General features: G+C 43.4%; 1 protein-coding gene across 1 annotated transcript in view; it reads left to right on the forward strand.

Moving 5' to 3' along the window:
* The window catches only part of XYLB (xylulokinase), a 208,994-nt gene that overhangs the window by 25,046 nt on the left and 160,064 nt on the right, over window positions 1–23,884 (forward strand). The window contains exons 5-9 of the mRNA XM_040352754.1: window positions 2,481–2,567; window positions 9,297–9,425; window positions 12,543–12,608; window positions 15,165–15,237; window positions 19,461–19,579. Coding sequence (XP_040208688.1) covers window positions 2,481–2,567; window positions 9,297–9,425; window positions 12,543–12,608; window positions 15,165–15,237; window positions 19,461–19,579 — 474 coding nt within the window. The remainder of the gene's footprint in view (window positions 1–2,480; window positions 2,568–9,296; window positions 9,426–12,542; window positions 12,609–15,164; window positions 15,238–19,460; window positions 19,580–23,884) is intronic.

Consider the following 23,884-nt stretch of genomic DNA (forward strand, 5'->3'; position numbering starts at 1 on the left):
TTTTAATATTATTTTTACTAGGAGTTTTGGTTTAAAGTAATCCTATATGAAGACAAATACAGGGGCTGCCATCGCTGATCTTCCTTCTAAAATGCGTGCAACCAAGCTGCCTCTGACTTCATTACAATGGGTTTGATTTACTAAAACTGCAAATGTGCAAAATCTAGTGTAGCTCTGCATAGAAACAAATCAGCCTCCATTTTTTTTGTGTCAAAGCTTAATTGAACAAGCTGAAATTAGAGGTTGCTCGGCTACAATGCACAGCTGCACCAGGTTTTGCACTCAACAGGTTTAGTAAATCAAACCCAATGAGTCATTGTCTTAGAAAAAGCATGCACTAAGGGAAGTCAGACTATCTGATCTCCATGCTTCTTCTGAGTAGGTGCCTTAAAAATTACTAAAGCCTTTAGAGCATCATGACAGCCAGGTACCACCAATTTTAAAATGAAAGGTCAGCAATGGCCTATTTTTTTTATTTATTTTTTGTCAATACAAGTTTCCTTTAAGAGCAATTTAAAATAGAAGTATGGCCAAAACTTTTTGTGGCTATACTTCTCTTGTGGGTCACAGGAGTGCACTTACTTGTGCACTTCTGTGACAGAGAATCATCCAAAAGTGCCAGCCGATTCCGCCTCCCTCCACAGCCCTCCGCTTCAGAGAGAGGTGGAGGGGGAGAACACAGAGCGGTGACTGACAGTGACATCAGAACTGGCTGAAAACTGAGTGATCAGTGGTCATGTGGTCACTCAGTTCTTGGGCTTAGAGCTGACATGTGACAGCTGCAGCATCACAGTGATGCAGCAGCATACAGGTGAGTATGTATGTTTTTTTGTTTTTTTTTATTCCTAAACGTCTCCTTTAACCTCCCTGGCTCAGGGTTACATTTCAGTACCATTAGCGGTAACCCTGAGCCACACTCGGGATTGCATCTCAGGATCCTGGTGCAGTGTACTTACCTTGTCCCCAGGATCCTGTGATGTCCCCCCGCTGTGTCCACCAGCTGTGTCCTCCGCCCAATGTCTCTGTGTGCCATTCTCCGTTCCCTGTGAGCGTCGCAATGCATGGGAGCCTGTTGGCAAATTAAAAAAGTACAAAATGTATAACACAAACAGTACACTGTAATCTTATGGATTACATTACTGTATCAAATTATTTCACATCCCTTTTGTCCCTAGTGCTTTGTCCAGTGCTCTGCATCCAGTTTTATATTATAGATGCTGTCCTTTCTGCTTGGAAACTTGAGATAGTCCATGGCAACCAAAAAGTGTCCCTTTATGTCAAAAAGTGGTTTTAGAGCAGCTAGAAAACAGCAATAGTAAATTAGAACACTAAGCCCAGGTTCACACTGGGTACGATTTGGTACGATTTGAGATGCGATTTCACATGTCCTAATCGGACGACGCCGCATCTGCGGCGCTGCACCGATTTCAAAAAGTAGTTCCTGTACTTCTTTTTGCGATTTCGGGCCGCGATTTACATTGAACCCTGCACAGATGTCTCTTAAATCGCGGGCGAAATCGCGGCAAAACCGCAGCCGCGAAATCGCGGTAAAATCGCGGTAAAATGTTACCGCGATTTTGAATTCGCAGCAGTGTGAACCTAGCCTTACAGAATTGAGCGATAGTGAATCGTGGGGAAATACATTTTATTATTACAGTGGAACCTCGGATTACGAGCATAATCCGTTCCAGGAGAATGCTCGTAATCCAAAGTACACGCATATCAAAGCGAGTTTCCCTATAGAAAGTCAATGGAAACGAAAATAATTTGTTTCCGCATTGACTTCAATGGCATGCAATACCGCATGTGGCCAGAGGTGGGGGGGTGACGGAGAGCCTCTGAAACACCCCGAAAGGCCCGAGGACAGCTCGGCTGAAATCGGAAAACCTTGAGACTACACTCGCAAACCGAGTCAGGATTAAAAAAAAAAAACAGTGCTCGTATTGCGAAACGCTCGTTATCTGCGTTACTCGCAATCCGAGGTTCCACTGTATTAGATCATTATTTTTTACAATTATTTATAGTTATTTATTATATTATAATTTATGATTTTGTGTTTCAAAATTTATCATACCCGGAATATATACTAGACTCTTGTTCGGACAGATTTAAGTAAGTTATTACAAAGAATTACAGGCTTACAATATAAGACGCAAAAATCCGACATAATCATACCGCCAGGGAGGCTACGCTAAAACTGTCTCCAAATTAGTTCTGAGCTCAGACAAGTTATTTGCAAGCACACTAGTCACAACAATTGTGTATACTGTTACCCAGTAGATGTATTTGATTGTTTACCAGTAAGTTATTGAATGCCAGACCTCTAATACATATTTCATCATTTGCAAAGCCCTGTAGATAATGCATCAATGTCATTACAATATGACAGACTATACATCAATTCTCAACAGTTTATGTATTTATTCAGTTCCGGGAATGCTATGGTCAATGGTTGCTCTTGTTTTCTATTCATATTACAGCAACATGGCAGCGTCTATTGGAAAGAAGGCTCCAGAGCCGTTTTAAATAGTTTACTACCTGAACGTCCTCTGCACACTTCACTACAGGTCAGTATAAAAGGTCTATAGCTGGAATTAAGGAAGGTTACTAGATATTTGCTTTCATTTTTTTTACCTGTACTAGAAACCATGGTACCTGCAATCTAAACTGTTATACATGGGGCAGCCACCTCCCACCTGACACCTCTTGATTTCAAAATCAAAGGAACTGGGTGGAAAATTGTCAGAGGAACAGCGTCTGCATTCAATCAGGGTATTTTGCTAGGTGTCGGGACCGGCTTTTAAAATACAATAGCCACAATTGGAGATTTGTTTATCTGCACTCTGTAGCAAAAAATAAAGGAATAAGTAAATAATCAATGAATAAAGGTATCAATAAATAATAAAGTAATCAGTTTTATTTATTTTTTCCCATTCAGTCTGCAAGTTGAATTGAAAAGCCTATGGGGTAGATCCACAAAGAAAGTATGCCGGCGTATCTATTGATACGCCGGCGTAATTTCCAAATTCCCGCGTCGTATCTTTGTTTTGAATCCTCAAAACAAGATACGACGGCATCTGGGTTAGATCCGACAGGCGTACGTCTTCGTACGCCTTCGGATCTTGGATGCAATTTTTCGACGTCCGCTAGGTGGCGTTCCTGTCGTAATCCGCGTCGAGTATGCAAATGAGCTATTTCCGACGATCCACGAAAGTACGAGCGGCCGTCGAATTTTTTTAGGTTGTTTCCGTTCGGCTTTTTCCGGCGTATAGTTAAAGCTGCTATCTGGTGGTGTACTCAATGTTAAGTATGGCCGTCGTTGCGTATAATTTTGAAAATTTTACGTCGTTTGCGTAAGTCGTCCGTGAATAGGGCTGGGCGCCATTTACGTTCACGTCGAAAACAATGACGTCCTTGCGACGTCATTTGGAGCAATGCACCCTGGGAGTTTTGACGGACGGAGCATGCGCAGTTCATTCGATGCGGGGACGCGCTTCATTTAAATGAAACACGCCCCCTACCCGCCCAATTTGAATTCTGCGCCATTACGCCGCGAGAGATACACTACGCCGCCGTAACTTATGGCGCAAATTCTTTCAGGATTAAAAGAAAAGAAAAGTAAGTTACAGCGGCGTAGCGTATCTCACATACGCTGCGCCCACGCATATGTATGTGGATCTGCCCCTATATGTGTATGGCGAGCTTAACCAATTGCTAGAAGCAACACAGACATTTTCCTATACTTTCTTTAATTTTTAAATACAGTATTGTGGTCAAACTTTTGTGCTCTTAAGCTGGCCATACAACTATAGATTATTTGCAAATTGTCTATGGTTAGATGGAAAAAGTGCAACAGATTTCCCCATGTACGCTAAACTATGTGGATGGAGGAATCTCCCACTTTTTCCATCTGACCATAGAAAATCTGCAAATAATCTATAGGTGTATGGCCAGTCTTAGTGACAGGCTTTACAGCATTTTTCTCAGAATTGTATGATGGAATGTGTATCAAGATGTGGAAGTTACAGGCAGGGATATATTCATTGCAACACTAGAGAAACCTAACCTGATTAGGTTTAGTCCAGGGGTGTTGCTGGGGGTGTGTTTGGTGTGAAGAGGCCCAGCTGTGAAGAGCACTGATGTGGTGCAGGCAGAGAGAGATGATGTTATCTCTGCTCGTCCGCCCACTCGCTTCTCTCCTCTCATCCGCACACCCGCCGCAGCCACGGCCCGCTGGTTAAGCAGGGATCCTGCGGCAAGAGACTCTGGGCCCCAGTTTCGGAGCTATAGCCCCAATAGCCACCCCCTAGCGACGCCACTGGTTTAGTACATTGTACAACTAAATATTGATGTATGCAGTAATCTGCTATTGATGCTGTAGCTTGGCTTATACAGCTTTCTTCTTGCTACACGAATTCCATTAGTTTTAGCCTGTACCCCGAAGTACATGGCACTGGTAGTTTTCTATGCAGATCTTAGAACACGTGTAAAGCCTGAAGGCCTCTAACTGTCCCTATAGTGCAGTGTCTATAGCACTAAAGCACACCCTAAAGTTAACTCTGTGGGGGGGGGGGGGACTTACTAAAACTGGTGCAATCAGAAGCTGGTTCACATGTGCATGGTAGCCAATCAGCTTCTAACTTCACTTTGCTCAGTTAAAGCGGATCTCCACTCTAAAGTGGAGTCCCGCTGATCGGAACCCTCCCCCCCTCCGGTGTCACATTTGACACCTTTCAGGGGGGAGGGGGGTGCAGATACCTGTCTACAGACAGGTATCTGCACCCACTTCCGGCCCTACGATACGGGCAAAGGACGGGTTTTTCCCTTCCTTCCCGTCCGTCCCCCGTTGTATGCTGGGAACACTCGGCTCCCAGCACACAGCGGGAGCCAATCGGCGGGCGCAGCGCGACTCGCGCATGCGCCGTAGGGAACCGGGCAGTGAAGCCGGAGCGCTTCACTTCCTGGTTCCCTCACCGAGGATGGAGGGGGGAGCAGCAGGGTGACGAGCGATCGGCTCGTCATCTGCTGCGATCGGCGCTGGACTCCAGGACAGGTAAGTGTCCTTATATTAAAAGTCAGCAGCTGCAGTATTTGTAGCTGCTGGCTTTTAATATATTTTTCCCGTGGCACATCCGCTTTAAGTTTTGGCAATAAAACCTGGAAGCTGATTGGTTTCTGTGGTAGAGCTGCAACAGATTTTACACCATGCAGTTTTAGTAAATAACCCCCTGTAAGGCTGCCAATACATTGTACAATTTTCCTTTAGATTTACCAAAACTAGGGTTGTCCAGATACCGATACTAGTATCGGTATCGGGACCGATACCGAGTATTTGAGGGAGTACTCGTACTCGCGCAAATGCTCCCGATACCTAAATAGAATACTTTTTTTGTATTTATCAACATGTTCTATGAAAATTCTTTGAGTTTTTTACTACTGCGTGACAAGCAAATAAAACATTTTTATTCATTTTTACTCATTTTTATTCTTTTATAATGTCTTGAGTTAGAGTTCTTCATAATTCTAAAGAAAATATCCTTAGTCTGTATTGTGGTTTGAAAACTGTCACATGACATTTAAAAAAAGTATCGGTATTCGGTATCGGCGACTACATGAAAAAAAGTATCGGTACTTGTACTCGGTCCTAAAAAAGTGGTATCGGGACAACCCTAACCAAAACCATATCATATGAGGTCAAACCTAAACACTTTCAATTTGTATGCAATCAGGCATGCGCTTGCTCTACATAGCTGAAGGAAAATCTAAAGGAAATTGAATAAGAAAATTGTATAATGTAAGGCCAGCATATCGCTACACCCAATGTGTATCATAAACTCTAAAATACCTTCACGTATAACCACAACATTTAACCCTTAAAGCAGAACTCTTCTCAAAATCTTGGATTCCTTTATTCATGTTATTACAAAAACGTATTTACTTCTCTGCGGAGCAGGATACCCCACATGGGTGCAATAGAGCACAATGAGGGAGTATAAAAACTAACAACAAGCTTATATGAGGCACCACCTACAGTGATGGAAATAAGTATTTGAACACCCTGCTATTTTGCAAGTTCTCCCACTTGGAAATCATGGAGGGGTCTGAAATTGTTATCGTAGGTGCATGTCAACTATGAGAGACATAATCAAAAACAAAAAATCCAGAAATCACAATGTATGATTTTTTTAACTATTTATTTGTATGATACAGCTGAAAATAAGTATTTGAACACCTGAGAAAATCAATGTTAATATTTGGTACAGTAGCCTTTGTTTGCAATTACAGAGGTCAAACGTTTCTTGTAGTTTTTCACCAGGTTTGCACACACTGGAGGAGGGATTTTGGCCCACTCCTCCACACAGATCTTCTCTAGATCAGTCAGGTTTCTGGGCTCTCGCTGAGAAACACGGAGTTTGAGCTCCCTCCAAAGATTCTCTATTGGGTTTAGGTCTGGAGACTGGCTAGGCCACGCCAGAACCTTGATATGCTTCTTACAGAGCCACTCCTTGGTTATCCTGGCTGTGTGCTTTGGGTCATTGTCATGTTGGAAGACCCAGCCTCGACCCATCTTCAAAGCTCTAACTGAGGGAAGGAGGTTGTTGCCCAAAATCTCGCAATACATGGCCCCGGTCATCCTCTCCTTAATACAGTGCAGTCGCCCTGTCCCATGTGCAGAAAAACACCCCCAAAGCATGATGCTACCACCCCCATGCTTCACAGTAGGGATGGTGTTCTTGGGATGGTACTCATCATTCTTCTTCCTCTAAACGCGGTTAGTGGAATTATGACCAAAAAGTTATATTTTGGTCTCATCTGACCACATGACTTTCTCCCATGACTCCTCTGGATCATCCAAATGGTCATTGGCAAACTTAAGACGGGCCTTGACATGTGCTGGTTTAAGCAGGGGAACCTTCCGTGCCATGCATGATTTCAAACCATGACGTCTTAGTGTATTACCAACAGTAACCTTGGAAACAGTGGTCCCAGCTCTTTTCAGGTCATTGACCAGCTCCTCCCGTGTAGTCCTGGGCTGATTTCTCACCTTTCTTAGGATCATTGAGACCCCACGAGGTGAGATTTTGCATGGAGCCCCAGTCCGAGGGAGATTGACAGTCATGTTTAGCTTCTTCCATTTTCTAATGATTGCTCCAACAGTGGACCTTTTTTCACCAAGCTGCTTGGCAATTTCCCGGTAGCCCTTTCCAGCCTTGTGGAGGTGTACAATTTTGTCTCTAGTGTCTTTGGACAGCTCTTTGGTCTTGGCCATGTTAGTAGTTGGATTCTTACTGATTGTATGGGGTGGACAGGTGTCCTTATGCAGCTAATGACCTCAAACAGGTGCATCTAATTTAGGATAATAAATGGAGTGGAGGTGGACATTTTAAAGGCAGACTAACAGGTCTTTGAGGGTCAGAATTCTAGCTGATAGACAGGTGTTCAAATACTTATTTGCAGCTGTATCATACAAATAAATAGTTAAAAAATCATAAATTGTGATTTCTGGAATTTTTTTTTTTGATTATGTCTCTCACAGTGGACATGCACCTACGATGACAATTTCAGACCCCTCCATGATTTCCAAGTGGGAGAACTTGCAAAATAGCAGGGTGTTCAAATACTTATTTTCCTCACTGTAAGTCTGATGTCACACAGGAGACACTGCCCTACCTACACTTTGCCTGTGGCAGAGTTATGTGGGAGAGTATTCTACTGACCTCTGTGCAATTGCTCCCTCAATGACCCCAAAATATCCCTTGCTATCGAGAGCACAATGATGGAGCAACATCTCACTAGCCCAGTTAGTGAGGGAGTGATTCCATAGACCAGTCTTTTTCAACCACTCTGGGGTGCCTTGGCAAAATGCCTAAAAAATTACTCAAAATTGTATACAACCATCAGGTGGATGAAGACTGCCTTTTAGTTACACAAAGCCACAGGTTTTCATTGTGCACCGTTACAATCTTCCAGAAACTGGAGTCCTAACAATCAATGATGTCATTGGTGGATCGGAAGGACAATAGGTCCTTTAGCACTGAGGGAAAAGAGAAACATTGTATTACTAGTCAGTACCCGTGTGCAAAGGTGTATTTATTTTGGAAGAATAAATTACCTGTAACATTTGGTGTCGTACTGATAGTTGCTGCATTATGTAAAACTATTTGTTTTGCTTATTACATTTTAGAATGGGGTGCAGAATTTTAAAAAGTTTGAGAAACACTGCCATAGACACTCATAAGCAGTCGTTTAGCAATCCTGCTGCTCTCAAGGTGTTACCAGAGTCAATATTGCTTGACATGGCCCTTAAAATAAATAATTGGTCACAGCTTTTAAATATATATATATATATATATATATATATATATATATATATATATATATATATATATATATATATATATATATATATACACTGAATTGTAATAGCAATAAACAGTAGTTACAGTATATTTGACAATCTAATATAAGCCTACATGAAAAAATCTCCTTTAACCTTGTGAGTTCTGCCTGTCTGCTAGTCATCTCTTTCCACAACTTCCTGGATTCCCTGCATGCTTTGCAGCTTCTTCTCTCCTGTTTAATTTAATTTCTAAGGACTATATATCCCATGGTACCTTGCTGCCTTGCTCATTTCCCTACTGACTGCACCTCCTGAAACTCCTCCTCTCAGCTACTTTGTAGTTCAGAGGGCAGGCTCTGTGAAATGTGTGACACAGCAGTACCAACTCACATGGCATAGAGAATACATGTTACAAAATGTGTGAAAATAAATGTGTGAGGATATTCACAAAGTAAGTTTATACATTTAAAGATCATTTAGATTTTATAGGAGTAGGATAGAAATAGCTGAAATACAATGTGTAAATTAATATACGATTTTACATTTTCACCGTAGATATGCTTTGGGAGCTGGGGCTAGTATGACAGGTATTGGGTGAGTGGGACAGTCCCTCCAGTTGTTTTGTGCCAGATGTACCAGATCTTTGCCCAAAAATGGGAGCTGTAAATGAAGGGAAAGGCTAGCAATGGCAGTATTTAAATCGCAGTTTAATGCTGCTATGAGAAGTAAATAATAATAAAAAAGTGGGTATTGGAGGTTTTTGTTAGACAGCAGCCTTATTTTTACTCTATACTTGTGTTCACATTAGACTAGAGTTCTTATAGGGATTCAAAGGCTTCCTGAAAATTTAAAATATATTTACGTGAAAATTCATCTACTTATCCAGTTACAAATTACTGAAAATACTATCAGCTTGTTGGCATTTGTTCATTGACAGTTGTATCTTTCTTTGCAGTCTTGTTTCTCTATCTGTGACAGCCCTGTCTGGATGGACTCCAGTACTGGTGCGGAGTGTCACCAGCTTGAAAAGTCTGTTGGCGGGCCCCAAGAACTGGCTTACATTACTGGCTCGAGAGCATATGAGGTAAGTGTGGTGAAGTAAACCATATTTTCTGTAAGTGCCCCATCTGATGTTTGTAGGGAATTAATGCCTTGCTTCTCTTTTCCTAATTAGTCTTAATACAGAAAGCACTGAGGAGGGGCATGGACAGCTGTTCAGTTTGTTTCATACAGAGGCAAGAGAACAGATTGCATAATGGGAGTAGATAAATTAAAGGCAGCTGCATCAGCGTATATTTAGCTAATGTTATTGTAGCATAGAGTAGCAGACACCTACAGCCATTAGCATGCCAACCTTCCTTGTTATCGTAAAGTGTATTTCCACTTTTTCAGCCTTTTGGAATACAGAATTGCATTTTGTGCAACAACTACTGTACATCTGTATTTAGTAGAGATGCATTTGTCAACCAGTAGATAGCAGTGTTTATAAGTTTGTAGCTGCATCTATGGTTACACTCTATGTCCTTTCCCTGTAATAAAGTTCCTGCCTCCTGTCTGCAGTTAAGCAGTAGATAAACTACATGTGGACTGTGCACTGTCTGGTCTGTAGGGCTATATACAGAATTTCTAACAGCCAGATTGGGATAAAACCTACTTTTTATTTATTACATGTCCTCATTTACATATCTTAACACAAATTTTTTTTAAAGTGCAGTTTACATTTTTTAAACCCTCTAGCGAGGGAAAATCTGAGGTAGTTTCCTTTATTTATGAGGGGGCTGGACAGCTGCGTTAGCCATTATTAACCCTATACTGTGATCTAAATTCCTCATTATCAATTATAACTAGTCACTGTCTGTCCTAAAAAAGGGTTAAAGGTGTAGCGACTGAGCTTCCTGCATTGTATGTCAAAGAGGTTTATTGAAGAAAAACTAGACAGATTCATATATGTTACAGATAGCGCTCATTAGAAACAACGATTAGACAGTTCCAATTTCCACCAATGATACATTAGCACATACCTTCAAGGTCATAACAACGGTGCCACACCATGGAACCAGAGTAGCATCCCATAACCAGTGGATTTGCCCAAAATGATCTAAAACTGAAGTGATTTTAAATAAATAGTCTGTCCTGGAGGCGACTTTAAGGCCCCTTTCACACGGGGCGGATCAGTAATGATCCGCCTCCGTATGTCCGTAAGCTCAGCGGGGATCACTCCGTTGATCCCCGCTGACGACAGGGCGGTCTCCACACACTGTGCGGGGACCGCCCTGTCTTTTCTCCACTCTCCCCTATGGGGGTAGTGGATGAACACAGACCGGATGTCCGTGTTCATCTGATCCGCTCTGCAGACGGAAGGTAAATTAGGATTTTCTTCTGTCTGCAAAATTGGATCTTTGCGGAGGCGGACGATTACGGGTGTCAGTGAATGTTTATCCGCTGACACCCACAATCACATAGGGACCAATGTATGTCCCTTTTTCATCCGCAAACGGATGGATGAAAAAGCGGACATACAGTCCGCACGTGTGAAAGGGGCCTAGGTCGCATTGTAAGTTGCTCAAAGTTGCGCCTCCAAATCGCCTTGCAAAGTTGCGCTGTACGTCGAGTTGCCCCTGTGTGAACCGGCACTAACAGTGTTAGTGGTGTTTGCTCTGTAACATTTATTCATTCCAAAATCAAATGTTAAAAGCAAACTAAATCTTTTGAACAACAAACAAAGGCTGAGAATATTTGTATACATTTTTTTTCATAAACTTTTCATTCAAAAATTCCATCCATCTATGGCCAGCTTAATCTTCATATATATATATATATATATACATACACTTGCAAAACATTCAAACCCAAACATTCAGGTTGGATTCTAGCTGATTGGATTCTTTGTGACTCGCTTTCACAGATCTACGTTTCAAAGTTAATTATTATTAGGGCCCTTTCACACTGATCAGGTTTTGAAAAAGTAAAAAAAAAGCGTATAGAAAAATGCATCTCTTTAAGTCATTTTGGAACTCAGTCAGGTTAGTTGCTTTTCAGTTGCATTTTTAAAAGTCCTGCTTGCTGTATTTTTGGTGAGCTTTTCAAAACTGCACTAAAAATGCAGCGCCCCATTGAAATAAATGGAAAATGCGTAAAAAATGCATCAAAAACGCACTACAGATGTGTCTTTGACGCCTTCTTTGACGCCTTCTTTGAGTCATATGTTCGTGTTTCACAGGTGCATGCTGGGAGTCAGGCAACCAGAAAAAGCACTGGTAACATTCCGGAAATGCATGCGTTTATGACACGTTTTTTCAACGGAGCAGTGCAAAAGCAGCCTTACCAGTAATACTATATATATATATATATATATATATATATATATATATATATATATATATATATATATATATATATATATATATATATATATATATATACATATACACACACACACACACACACACACACACACACAATCATTCAAAGTAAGAGGGAAATTACTGATCCAGTGCGAATGTTATATTGTGAATTATGAACACAACTTAAAATAGCAATAGGCTAAAATTAAGCTGAATACAGTAAAACCTTGGATTGCGAGCATAATTCGCTCCAGAAACATGCTTGTAATCCAAAGCAATTGTATATCAAAGCATTTTTTTTACAGGGTATAAAAGTGAAGCCCCTCTAAGTGTAGCAATAAGTTGCTAAATGTTGTACCTTCATTAAATGTAACCATATTGCTACACTTAGAGGCTCCTCTCTTCTTTTTTTATACTCAGTTGTGACATGAAGATACTCTTATATCAAGACATCGCTTGTATATCAAGGCAAAATGTATGCATGTCTTGCAAAACGCTCTCAAACCAAGGTACTCTCAAACCAAGGTTTTACTGTATATAAAACTAAACTAACCCCACTTTAATGTATTGTTCTGCACACTTTAGTACTGTAGAAATAAACAAATCAAAGTCTGCCACCTAGTGGATAGACAGAGAAAGTTATCTGGGAATGTTACGCATTTTCTGGACATATGCACGACTCTGCTCACTATGATAAAATAGGGAATAAACATTTTGTTTTGGGATTTGTAATGGAGCAAGACATGTTGACACCTTCTATTTTAAACATGCTGTATTGGACTTTTCTGTTGTATATATGTCTTATGTACTGGCCTGTTTTTTTATTTTAATTTTAATTTTTTACTTTGCTGTTTCAGCGTTTCACAGGAAATCAGATTGCCAAGATTTACAAACAGAAACCAGAAGCTTACTATAAAACTGAGGTTAGCTGACATTTATTTTTATTCTGTAGTATAAACCTAAAGCTGAGCTCCAGGCAGAGAAATGGCCATTGAAATAAATTCCTCAATAGTCACAAAAGATATACCGTAAATCCACTGTGTGTGCACCAAATGCCTTTGTAAACCCAAATATTACCTTATATTGCAAGTTGCAATTATATCATCACCGTGCTGCACACAGTCTGTATAAAAGAGCAGAGCTGTGGGGAGGGACCCAGCAGGCTCCACCCACAACAGACTCCCTGCATTATAATATAGGAGGGGTGGATACAGGACCAGTCACCCTGCACAAGAAGAGGGAGGAGCAATGAGTAGTCTTTACTACAGCAAACTCCTGCACAGAAGCAAAGCAAGGTTTCATGCAGGATTACTGCACAGCTCAAGAAGAAATACATAAAAAACAAAGAGTAGGGTTAAATTCACATGCGTCTTGTTGAGTTAATCAATCACAAAGAAATTTTATAGCAGTTGAGAAAACTGAAAAATATTTGTTTAGCCTGGTGTTACTGGCAACCAAAAGCCAGCTCAGCTCAGGTTTTTGTGCTGCAGATACTGTATGTGTTACGTGAGCGGAAACAGGTAAACACATTTGTTTAGTAACACATTACACCTTAGATACCATTCAAATCTGCATGTTTGTATTGCAGTTACATAAAACCAGCATTAAGATATATGGGGGCTGTCTAGGGTTGCAACCTGTTCAGGATTCACCCGGACAGTCTGGGTTTTGAATCATGTGTCTGGGTTTCAGTCCGCCTGAAACCCGGACACATTATTCTGACCGGCTGTGGCTCCCCAAGTAACCGAGATTATGAGACACACACAAATCTGTTGCTGTCCAGGAGCTGCGGGCGGCTGTCTGAGGGCAGGTTCGGCATCACTGTGGTGAGGCCTATGATGTCAGCAAAGGCAATTTGGACACACCCACTGTTTGCCATCTTATGAGTGTCACAATACTACTCTCCATGGGGTACCCAAAGGTGTCCCAGGTCTTTTGTAGTTCTATAGTGTATAATACAAAAAAATAAAATTGCCCTGCACCGCTAAAGTGTTCAGGTTTGGTTTGGAGAAAAGGTGGCAACCCTAGGGCTGTCATTTCTGACCTTCTGTAAATTCTACTTGCCTGGCTGTCTTAAAACAAAAATTCACTCAAAAGTGGAAGTTCCACTTATTTGCTACCTCCCTGTCCTCTACCACATTTGGCAATTTATTTTAGGGGGGGGGGGGGGGGTATCCAGGTTTGCCTAGGCGTTCCGAGCAGAATTACACCTTCCCTCCTTCACCCGCAGCCTTCTGGGACACATCACAGGTCCCAGAAGAATGTGGGACCATTAATAAAGCACAGCACGGCTCATGGTTTCTCTTAGGCTGCTTTCACATTGCAGCGTGGAGCCACGGTGACGGTATAGCCGCGCTATTTGTAGCGCGGCTATACCGTCGTGTTTACCGCGATATTCGGGCGCTAGCGGTGAGGTTTTAACCCCCGCTAGCGGCCGAAAAAGGGTTAATACCCCCAGCGTTGCGGGCGGTATTACCGCGCTTTCCCATTGATTTCAATGGGAAGGCGCGGTATAGGAGCGGTGAACACACCGCTCCTATACCGCGGTAAAGATGCGGCTAGCAGGACTTTTGGAGCGCTCCTGCTAGCGCACCGCTTCAGTGTGAAAGCCTTCGGGCTTTCACATTGAACACTACAGGGCATGATTTTTCATGCGGTATAGCAGCGCTATTTTTAGCGCTGTACCGCATGACAAACGCCCCAATGTGAAAGGGGCCTTAGTTAAGATGCCGGCACCTGGATCGAAAGCCCAGTAAAGAACGGGCTCAGATGAGGATATTGCTGAACCCCAGGACAGGTAAGTGTCCTTATATTAAAAGTTAGCAGCTACAGCATTTGTAGCTGCTGGCTTTTAATTTTTTGGGGTGAGACTGCAGCTCCTCTTTAAGCCAGCCGTACATGGCTTGAAATTCGACCAACTCAGCAGTGATCAGCCAAATTTCCATCCATGTGTGGCCACTGCGATTGAACAGAAGTCAATCTACCAATCAACTGTTTAACCACCCTGTAAGATATATGCAATTTACATATTACTGTTCAATAGGTGTATAGAGTGACCTATTCATGAGTATGCTGTGAATGGCACTAGTGGCAGGTAGAAATAGGGGAACACAAGTAATTTGTCAAGCATCTCCAGCCTCTATAGAGGTCTATAAGATCTACTGCCCATGGGCAAGGATGATTTTGGTCGCAGGCTGTAAACATTGCACAAGCTGCAGCAATCATATGCAGGTAAGTATATATCTAGGTGGGGGATATGAACCTTCTGATTGGGAGAGGGGAGGCTAGGTGAGCAGGATAAGTGTACAAAAAAAAAACGTACCCTTTAAAATACCAGTTTAAATCTAGTTTGCCGCCCCAAGAATCCCCTTTCCCCTTTCTTTTCTTCTATTTTTTTCTTATAACAGTGTACATGATTCTTACTTCAGGGATTATTCATTTTATATTATGATAATAAATAAAACCTTTCTTTTTTGCAGAAAATATCTCTGGTCAGCAGTTTTGCAGCATCCCTATTTATTGGGGATTACGCTCCTATTGATTACAGTGACGGTAAATGACTTTTCTTTCCATTATAGCCAGAAGTATTTTTTAAATTGGGTTTGGTAAGATTAATGAATGGAGGAGATGATATATGTTTAGGACAAACTTAACCACTTCCATACCAGGTACTTACGCAGCTTCCCGCCCAAGCCAATTTTCAGCTTTCAGCACTGTCGCACTTTGAATGGCAATTGCGCGGTCATGCTACACTGTACCCAAACAAAATTGGCGTCCTTTTTTCCCCACAAATAGAGCTTTCTTTTGGTGGTATTCGATCACCTCTGCGATTTTTTTTTTTTTGCGCAACAACTAAAAAAAGGCTGAAAATTTGGAAAAAAAATTACGTTTTTTTTTTTTTCTGTTAATTTTTTTGTAAATAAGTTTTCTCTTTCAATTACGGGCACTGATATGGCGGCACTAATGGGCACCGATGAGATGGCACTGATGGACATCGATGAGGTAGTACTGACGGGCACAGATGAGGTGGCACTGATTGGCGGCGCTGGTATGCGACACTGATGGGCACACATAGGCGGCACTGATGGGCACACATAGGCGGCACTGATGGGCACACATAGGCGGCACTGATGGGCACACATAGGCGGCACTGATGGGCACACATAGGCGGCACTGATGGGCACTCATGGGCGGCACTGGGCACTCATAGGCGGCACAGATGGGCACTCATGGGCGGCACTGATGGATACTTATGGGTGGCACAGATGGGCACTGATAGGTGGGCACTGGGCATGGATGGGCACTGTGGGGTGGCACTGATGGACACTGGGGTGGCACTGATGGACACTGGGGTGGCGCTGATGGACACTGGGGTGGCAGCACTGATTTTTGCCAGGTTGCCAGTCAGTGCCCATTTGTGGGCACTGACTGGCATCTTTTTTTTTTTCTTTATGCTTTTTTTTTTATTATTTTTCTGTCATTTTTTTTTTTTCTGTCATTTTTTTTTTTTTGCCCACCCTGGTGCTCCAGGGTGGGCATCCCTGGTGGTCCAGTGTGGCGATCCGAGGGGGGGCTGCGCTGATAAACAATCAGCGCTAACCCCCCCTGTCAGGAGAGCCGCCGATCGGCTATCCTCTACTCGCGTCTGTCAGACGCGAGTGAGGAAGAGCCATCGGCGGCTCTTCCTGTTTACATCGTGATCAGCCGTGGTTGGACACGGCTGATCACGTGGTAAAGAGTCTCCGCCGGAGGCTCTTTACCGAGATCGGAGATGCAGGGTGTCAGACTGACACCCCGCATCACCGATCGCCGCGATGCGCGCCCCCACGGGCGCGCGCGGCATGAAATCCTGCAGGACGTTCTAGAACGTCCTGTCAGGATTTCATAACCACTTCCCGGACGTAAATCGGCCATAGGCCGGGCGGGAAGTGGTTAAAGAAAAATTGTTAAGACTGGGCTAAACCTCTTCCTTTCCACGCACACGCGCTTCACGAGCGCAGCTTCATAGACACAAAGGGCCTGATCCACAAAAACCCGGCGTAACTTAATTTTTCCCGTTTAAGTTACACCGCCGCAAAATCTCTACCTAAGTGCCCGATCCACAAAGCACTTACCTAGAAATTTTGAGCGGTGTAACTTAAATCCGTCCGGCGCAAGGCGTTCCTAATCTAATAGGGCGAGTCCCATTTAAATTAGGCGCGCTCCCGCGCCGGACGTACTGCGCATGCTCCCGACGTTATTTTCCAGACGTGCTTTGCGCGGTTTTACGGTGCGCCGGGTTTTGAGAATCGCGACTGGCGTAAAAAAACGAGTTGCGGCGGGAAATTTTTTTTTTTTTTTTAAAAATTACAGCGACGCGGGATAGAAGGGTCTACTTTTACAAGGTGTAAACAGTTTACACTTTGTAAAAGCAGCCCTAATTTTGCGACGGCAAACTAATACTTACGGAGAAAAAACGAAGCGTAAAAGCTTTGTGGATCTCCGTAAGTGCTAATTTGCATACCTGACGCTGGATTTCGACGAGAAATGCCCCCAGCAGCGGCTGCGGTACTGCATCCTAAGATCCGACAGTGTAAGTCCCTTACACATGTCGGATCTTCTGCCTATCTATGAGAAACTGATTCTGTGGATCAGTTCCATAGATAGAAACAGGGATACGCCGGCGTATCCCTTTTGTGGATCAGGCCCAAAGAGCTCAGGAGCGAACATACACTGTGTGCCCCTATAGCAAGCGGCTTGTTATGTGGCACACAAGAAAAAAAAATAACATGTATAGTATTTTAACTTAATTTTTTTTTTACCTTTAGTAACACTTTAACCGCTTCAGCCCTGGAAGATTTTACCCCCTTCCTGACCAGAGTACTTTTTACAAATTGGCACTGCGTCGCTTTAACTGACAATTGCGGAATCGTGAAACGCTGTACCCAAACAAAAATGTGGTCCTCCCCCCCCCCCCCCCAAATAGAGCTTTCTTTTGGTGGTATTTGATCACCTCTGCGTTTTTTTTTTTTTTTGTGGCTCAGTTTAGACCAACATGTATTCTACATATTTTTGGTGAAAAAAAATTGCAATAAGCGTATATTGGATTGGTTTGCGCAAAAGTTATAGGGCCAGATTCACAGTGAGAGTACGCCGGCGTATCTACTGATACACCGGCGTACTTTTCAATTTGCCGCATCGTATCTTTAGTTTGAATCCTCAAACCAAGATACGACGGCTTCTGGCTTCGATCCGACAGGCGTACGGCTTCGTACGTCTTCGGATTCTAGGTGCAATACTTCGGCGCCCGCTGGGTGGAGTTTGCATCGTTTTACGCGTCGGGTATGCTAATTAGCTTTTTCCGTCGATCCACGAAGGTACGCTCGGCCGTCGCATTCTCTTACGTCGTCTCTAGTCGGCTTTACCCGGCGTATAGTTAAAGCTGCTATTTTGTGGCGTATAGATAGACTTGCCATGTTAAAGTTTGGCCGTCGTTCCCGCGTCGAATTTTTAATTTTTTTTTTTTTGCGTAAGTCGTCCAGGAATAGGAAAGGACGTAACTCATGTCTACGTTCAAAAAATGAGGTCGGTGCGACGTCATTTCGCGCAAAGCACGGCGGGAAATTTCAAAACGGAGCATGCGCATTTCAATCGGCGCGGGGACGCGCTTCATTTAAATGAATAACGCCCCCTACCCGCCCAATTTGAAATACGCGCCGAAAAATACACTACGCCGCAACTTACGGCGCAAAATCTTCCTGGATTCGAAATTCCGCCAGGTAAGATACGGCCGCGTAGCGATTCTCTGATACGCTGCGCCAGGGCAATTCTTTGTGAATCTGGCCCATATCGTCTACAAAATAGGAGAAAGAATTATGGCATTTTTATTATTATTATTTTCTACTAGTAATGGAGGTTATCTTTTATCGGGACTGCAACATTATGGCAGGCAGATCGTACACTTTTGACACTGGCAGAGAAGGGGTTAACACTAGGGACGATCAAGGGGTTAACCATACTTAAAATCTGGTCTATTAGTGGGTCCTGAGGACAGGAGTTGAGAACCACTGCTCTATGAGCTCCTGAACCACACATGGTGCTCCAGGAGCTATGACTAAGCACCGTGTCTCTTGTGAAACATGTCAGCGGCTGTGCAGTTAGTCTGTACCTACCTTTGATGCCTTGATTTTAATTTTTCAATAAAGGTGACTATTTGGAGTGTGGCTATCCAGCTATTTATTTTTTCCATTATGTCTGTTGCAAACAGAGCCAGCACCCTGCTTGACTGTGGAGACAGCTGACCTTGGGAGAGGTAAATATCCTGGAGCGGTGAAACTCCCACAAGCTGCTCCAGGCTCTGGAAGAATCTTGACCATATTGTCGGGATCATCCCAGCTACCTGATTGACATCTAATCCTACCTCTCAGTGATCCTGCTGTCTGTGTCAATGGACGCAGCAGCAGGACTGTGGAGCGTGCCCGCACGGGTATCCCCTTAGAATGTGGGTCTCCGAGGGGTCACTCGATGCAGGGAGGAGCCAGGAAAGCCGTTGGGGGACCTCAAAAGAGGTGGATTGGGGCCACTCTGTGCAAAACCCTTGCACAGAGGAGGTAAGTATAACAGGGTTGTTATTAAAACAACAACCTTTACAACACCTTAAACTCCAAACTTCTCCTTTAAGAATGCATACTTGAGTAGAATTTTTTTTTTTTTAAACCAGAGTTATTATTGCTGTAAATTCTGTTTACCCTCTAATTCTGCTACTCTCTAATTAAATGTGCCTCTGTTTTTTTCAGGTTCTGGAATGAATTTATTAGACATTCATGACAAGACTTGGAATGAGAAGTGTCTTGAAGCCTGTGCACCCGGCCTCAGAGAGAAGCTAGGGCCAGTTGTTTCATCAAGCACTGTACTGGTAGGTTTGCACCTTCCTCCCCAAGCCCAGATGAAAGTATATGTGTATATATTGTAAAACGAGAGGTTTGGAGAGGTGGGGGGTGTTGAAACAGCAGTACACTTACCTTCCCAGTGAATGGCTGTGCAAGTGATAATGATTGACCCCTGATACAACCTCAGGGCGAACCCCATTTCTGCCGTTTGACCCAAATCATAATAGTGAAACATGCAGACCAGAAAGAGAAAAAAGTCTACATCTTCACCTTCTAACGTTCAGCCATAAAGAGACCAAATCTTTTATTTCCTATAGCTTCATAAACAACATGACATCATTCACATGAACACACTGATTGGTTAATTCATATAGTCCAGTCCATATAAGGGTCTTCCTGTGGGTTTATTATTGGCATGCTGCACACGTTCTCCTTGCAAGTCCACGTGTCGTACAGGCATGAGAGTCCATTGTGGAATGTCCAGGCACAGGGTTTCATTCTCAACTCTGCAAGGGTTTTTCTCTTCAAAGTAATTTATGGACATAAGTGAAGCAAGGAAGAAGGGGGAGGAGGGGTGGTTTGGAAGTGACGAGCTTGAGAAAGAATGACACCTGAATAGCTCTTTGTCTCCTTTCAAGCTGATATGTACTGTGTCTTTAAAACATTATATCTGTCGTTTCACTTAAGGACCGCCTCCTGCACATTTACGTCGGCAGAATGGCACGGCTGGGCACATGCACGTACAGGTACGTCCTCTGCTAGCGCCCAGCCGTGGGTCATGGGCGACCCGGTCCGAAGCTCCGTGACCGGGACCCGCGGACACGATCGCCACTGGAGTCGTGCGTTCGGTCTCTGGAGCTGAAGAACGGGGAGAGCTGTGTGTAAACACAGCTTCCCCGTTCTTCACTGTGGTGGCGTCATCGATCGTGTGTTCCCTTTTATAGATGATGTCACACCTACAGCCACACCCCCCTACAGTTAGTTACAGTTAACCTTTAGCGCCCCCTTGTGGTTAACTCCCAAACTACAATTGTCATTTTCACAATAAACAATGCATTTTAAATGCATTTTTTGCTGTGAAAATGACAATGGTCTCAAAAATGTGTCAAATCTGTCCGAAGTGTCCGCCATGATGTCGCAGTCACGAAAAAAATCGCTGATCGCGCCAAAATTTTTTTTTTATAAAAATGCAATAAAACTATCCCCTATTTTGTAAACGCTATAAATTTTGCGCAAACCAACCGATAAACGCTTATTGCGGAATAGGTAGAAGAATACATATCGGCCTAAACTGAGGATTTTTTTTTTTTTATATATTTTTGGGGGATATTTATTATAGCAAAAAGTAAAAAATATAGCATTTTTTTCAAATTTGTCGCTCTATTTTTGTTTATAGCGCAAAAAATAAAAACCGCAGAGGTGATCAAATACCACCAAAAGAAAGCTCTATTTGTGGGAAAAAAGGACGCCAATTTTGTTTGGGAGCCACGTCGCACGACCGCGCAATTGTCAGTTAAAGCGACGCAGTGCCGAATCGCAAAAAGGGGCAAGGTCCTTTAGCTGCATTTTGGTCCGGGTCTTAAGTGGTTAAGGCCTTGTTCACATGTCATACTGACAGTGGAAGTTTAGCCTATTCCCAACTAAGCTTAACCACTTCAATACCAGGCGCTTTCACCCCCTTTCTGCTGATTGGCACTGTTGTTGGCACTGATTGGCAGTTTTAGGGGCACTGACAGGCGTTTATAGAGGGGGGACAGGCTGGCTATGGGCACTGATTGGCAGCTGATGGGCACCTTTTCATGGGGGCTGTGCTGATAATCAATGTGCGGATTATCAGCACAGACCCCCCCCCCCCAACAGGGAGAGCGGCAGATCAGCTCTCTCTGTCAGCGTAAACAAAGGAAAGCCGCTAACTGGCACTTCCTGGTTTACGCGATGATCAGCTGTGATTGGTCACAGCTGATCATGTGGTAAGAAGCCTCTGTCAGAGGCTCCATACCACGATCGGAGTGACACACCGCTAGGATGACCACATTTTAACACTAGCATTCAGGGACACCTTCCCTTTCCAAAAATCAGCTTGCGATTGGACACAAGAGGCAGGATTTATGATTTCTCCAATCACAAGCAAGGGGCGGGATTGTGATCCTCCAGGTATTCCCAGCCAGGACAAGTACTGTCAGTTTATAGATTGCGCAATAGAATTACATGTTATAATTACCCGGAGAAGTGCTATACCTTTGGAGCAGGTTTAGCTCAGGGCTAGGGTGCCTGCCCTGCATGCATTTGACTCTGGGTTCAAGCCCAGGAAGGTCTGCGATGTCACGTGGCCAGGGCTCAGCGTGGGCGCATCTTCACTGTTTTGTTTTTTAACTACAATTAAACTTTTTATCCAAAATCACACTAGTTGCCACAAAATTAACAAACATTTCACTTTTTTACACCAAAACTATTGTGACCGTCACATTGTGGCGGACAACATAGCGCCCACTTTTCACACATGTTTGGGACCATTCACATTTATAAAGCGATTAGTGCTATACAACTGCACTGATTACTGTGTAAATCTCACTGGCAGGGAAGGGGTTAACACTCACTAGGGGGTTAAATGCGTTCCCTAGTGGGTGATTTTAACTGTAGGGGGAGGGGACTCACAAGGGGAGGAGACCGATGTCTGTTCCTCTGTACTGGGTACACACATCGGTCTCCACAACTGACACGACCGTGGATCTGTGTGTTTACACACACAGATCCACTGTCCTGCCGTGATCGTGGGCAATCGCGGGTGTCCGACGGACATCCCAGACCGCCGGGCACCGGGTCCCGAGCGATGCCGCGCGCCCCCCAGGCGGCCGCGAAGCTCAGCACGGGAGATGCCATCTGTGGACGTCATATGACAATGGGCGGGTAGGGGAGTGGTTAAAAGAGGTGGTGATATGTCGACAAGAAAAAAAGAAGGGGGGGGGGCATACTCCATGGACCACGGGGTCATTTTTCTGCAGTCGCACTTCTATCTCTCCTATCTGCCTGTCACCTGCCCTCTGAAGAGCGATCACTTTTCAGAGGGCCAGCAAGGTCTGGTGTCGGTGCGAGCGTAGATGGGTTTTTCAGAGGCCTTTTCCACATGTTTGTACCCATGACTTATAGTACAGGAGTGAAATCCCACTTTTTATCCCTATAGACGTTTAACCACTTAAGGACCGCCTCCTGCACATATACGTCGGCAGAATGGCACGGCTGGGCACATGCACGTACAGGTACGTGCTGTGCTATTGTCCAGCCGTGGGTCACGGGTGCGCGCCCGCGACCCGCTCCGAAGCTCCGGGACCCGCGGAAACCTGATCGCCGCTGGAGTCCGGCGATCGGTCCCCGGAGCTGAAGAACGGGGACAGCTGTGTGTAAACACAGCTTCCCCGTTCTTCACTGTGGCTCCGTCATCGATCGTGTGATCCCTTTTATAGGGGGACACAATCGATGACGTCACACCTACAGCCACACCCCCCTACAGTTGTAAACACACTTCAGGTCACACATTACCCCTACAGCACCCCCTGTGGTTAACTCCCAAACTGCAATTGTCATTTTCACAGTAAACAATGCATTTTAAATGCATTTTTTGCTGTGAAAATGACAATGGTCCCAAAAATGTGTCAAAATTGTCCGAAGTGTCCGCCATGATGTCGCAGTCACGAAAAAAAAAAAACGCTGATCGCCGCCATTAGTAGTAAAAAAAATTAAATAATAAAAATGCAATAAAACTATCCCCTATTTTGTAAACGCTATAAATTTTGCGCAAACCAACCGATAAACTCTTATTGCCATTTTTTTACCAAAAATAGGTAGAAGAATACATATCGGCCTAAACTGAGGAAAATTATTTTTTTTTTAATATATTTTTGGGGGATATTTATTATAGCAAAAAGTAAAAAATATTGAATTTTTTTCAAAATTGTCACTCTATTTTTGTTTATAGTGCAAAAAATAAAAACCGCAGAGGTGATCAAATACCACCAAAAGAAAGCTCTATTTGTGGGAAAAAAAGGACGCCAATTTTGTTTGGGAGCCACGTCGCACGAACGCGCAATTGTCTGTTAAAGTGACGCAGTGCCGAATCGCAGAACCTGGGCCGGGTCCTTTAGCTGCCTAAAGGTCCGGGTCTTAAGTGGTTAAGGAATATAACACTTGTAGTATGTATCTTATATAGATAAAGAAAATAAAAATAAATAAAAACAAATAAACTATATCATCAAAGAAATGCAACATTTGAGTAGCTCAGGAGAAAAGGAACATAACACAAAAATAGGAATTTTAGTACTTCCATCACACAAGGT

The sequence above is a fragment of the Rana temporaria genome, chromosome 5 (genome assembly GCF_905171775.1).
Source record: "Rana temporaria chromosome 5, aRanTem1.1, whole genome shotgun sequence".
NCBI lineage: Eukaryota > Metazoa > Chordata > Amphibia > Anura > Ranidae > Rana > Rana temporaria.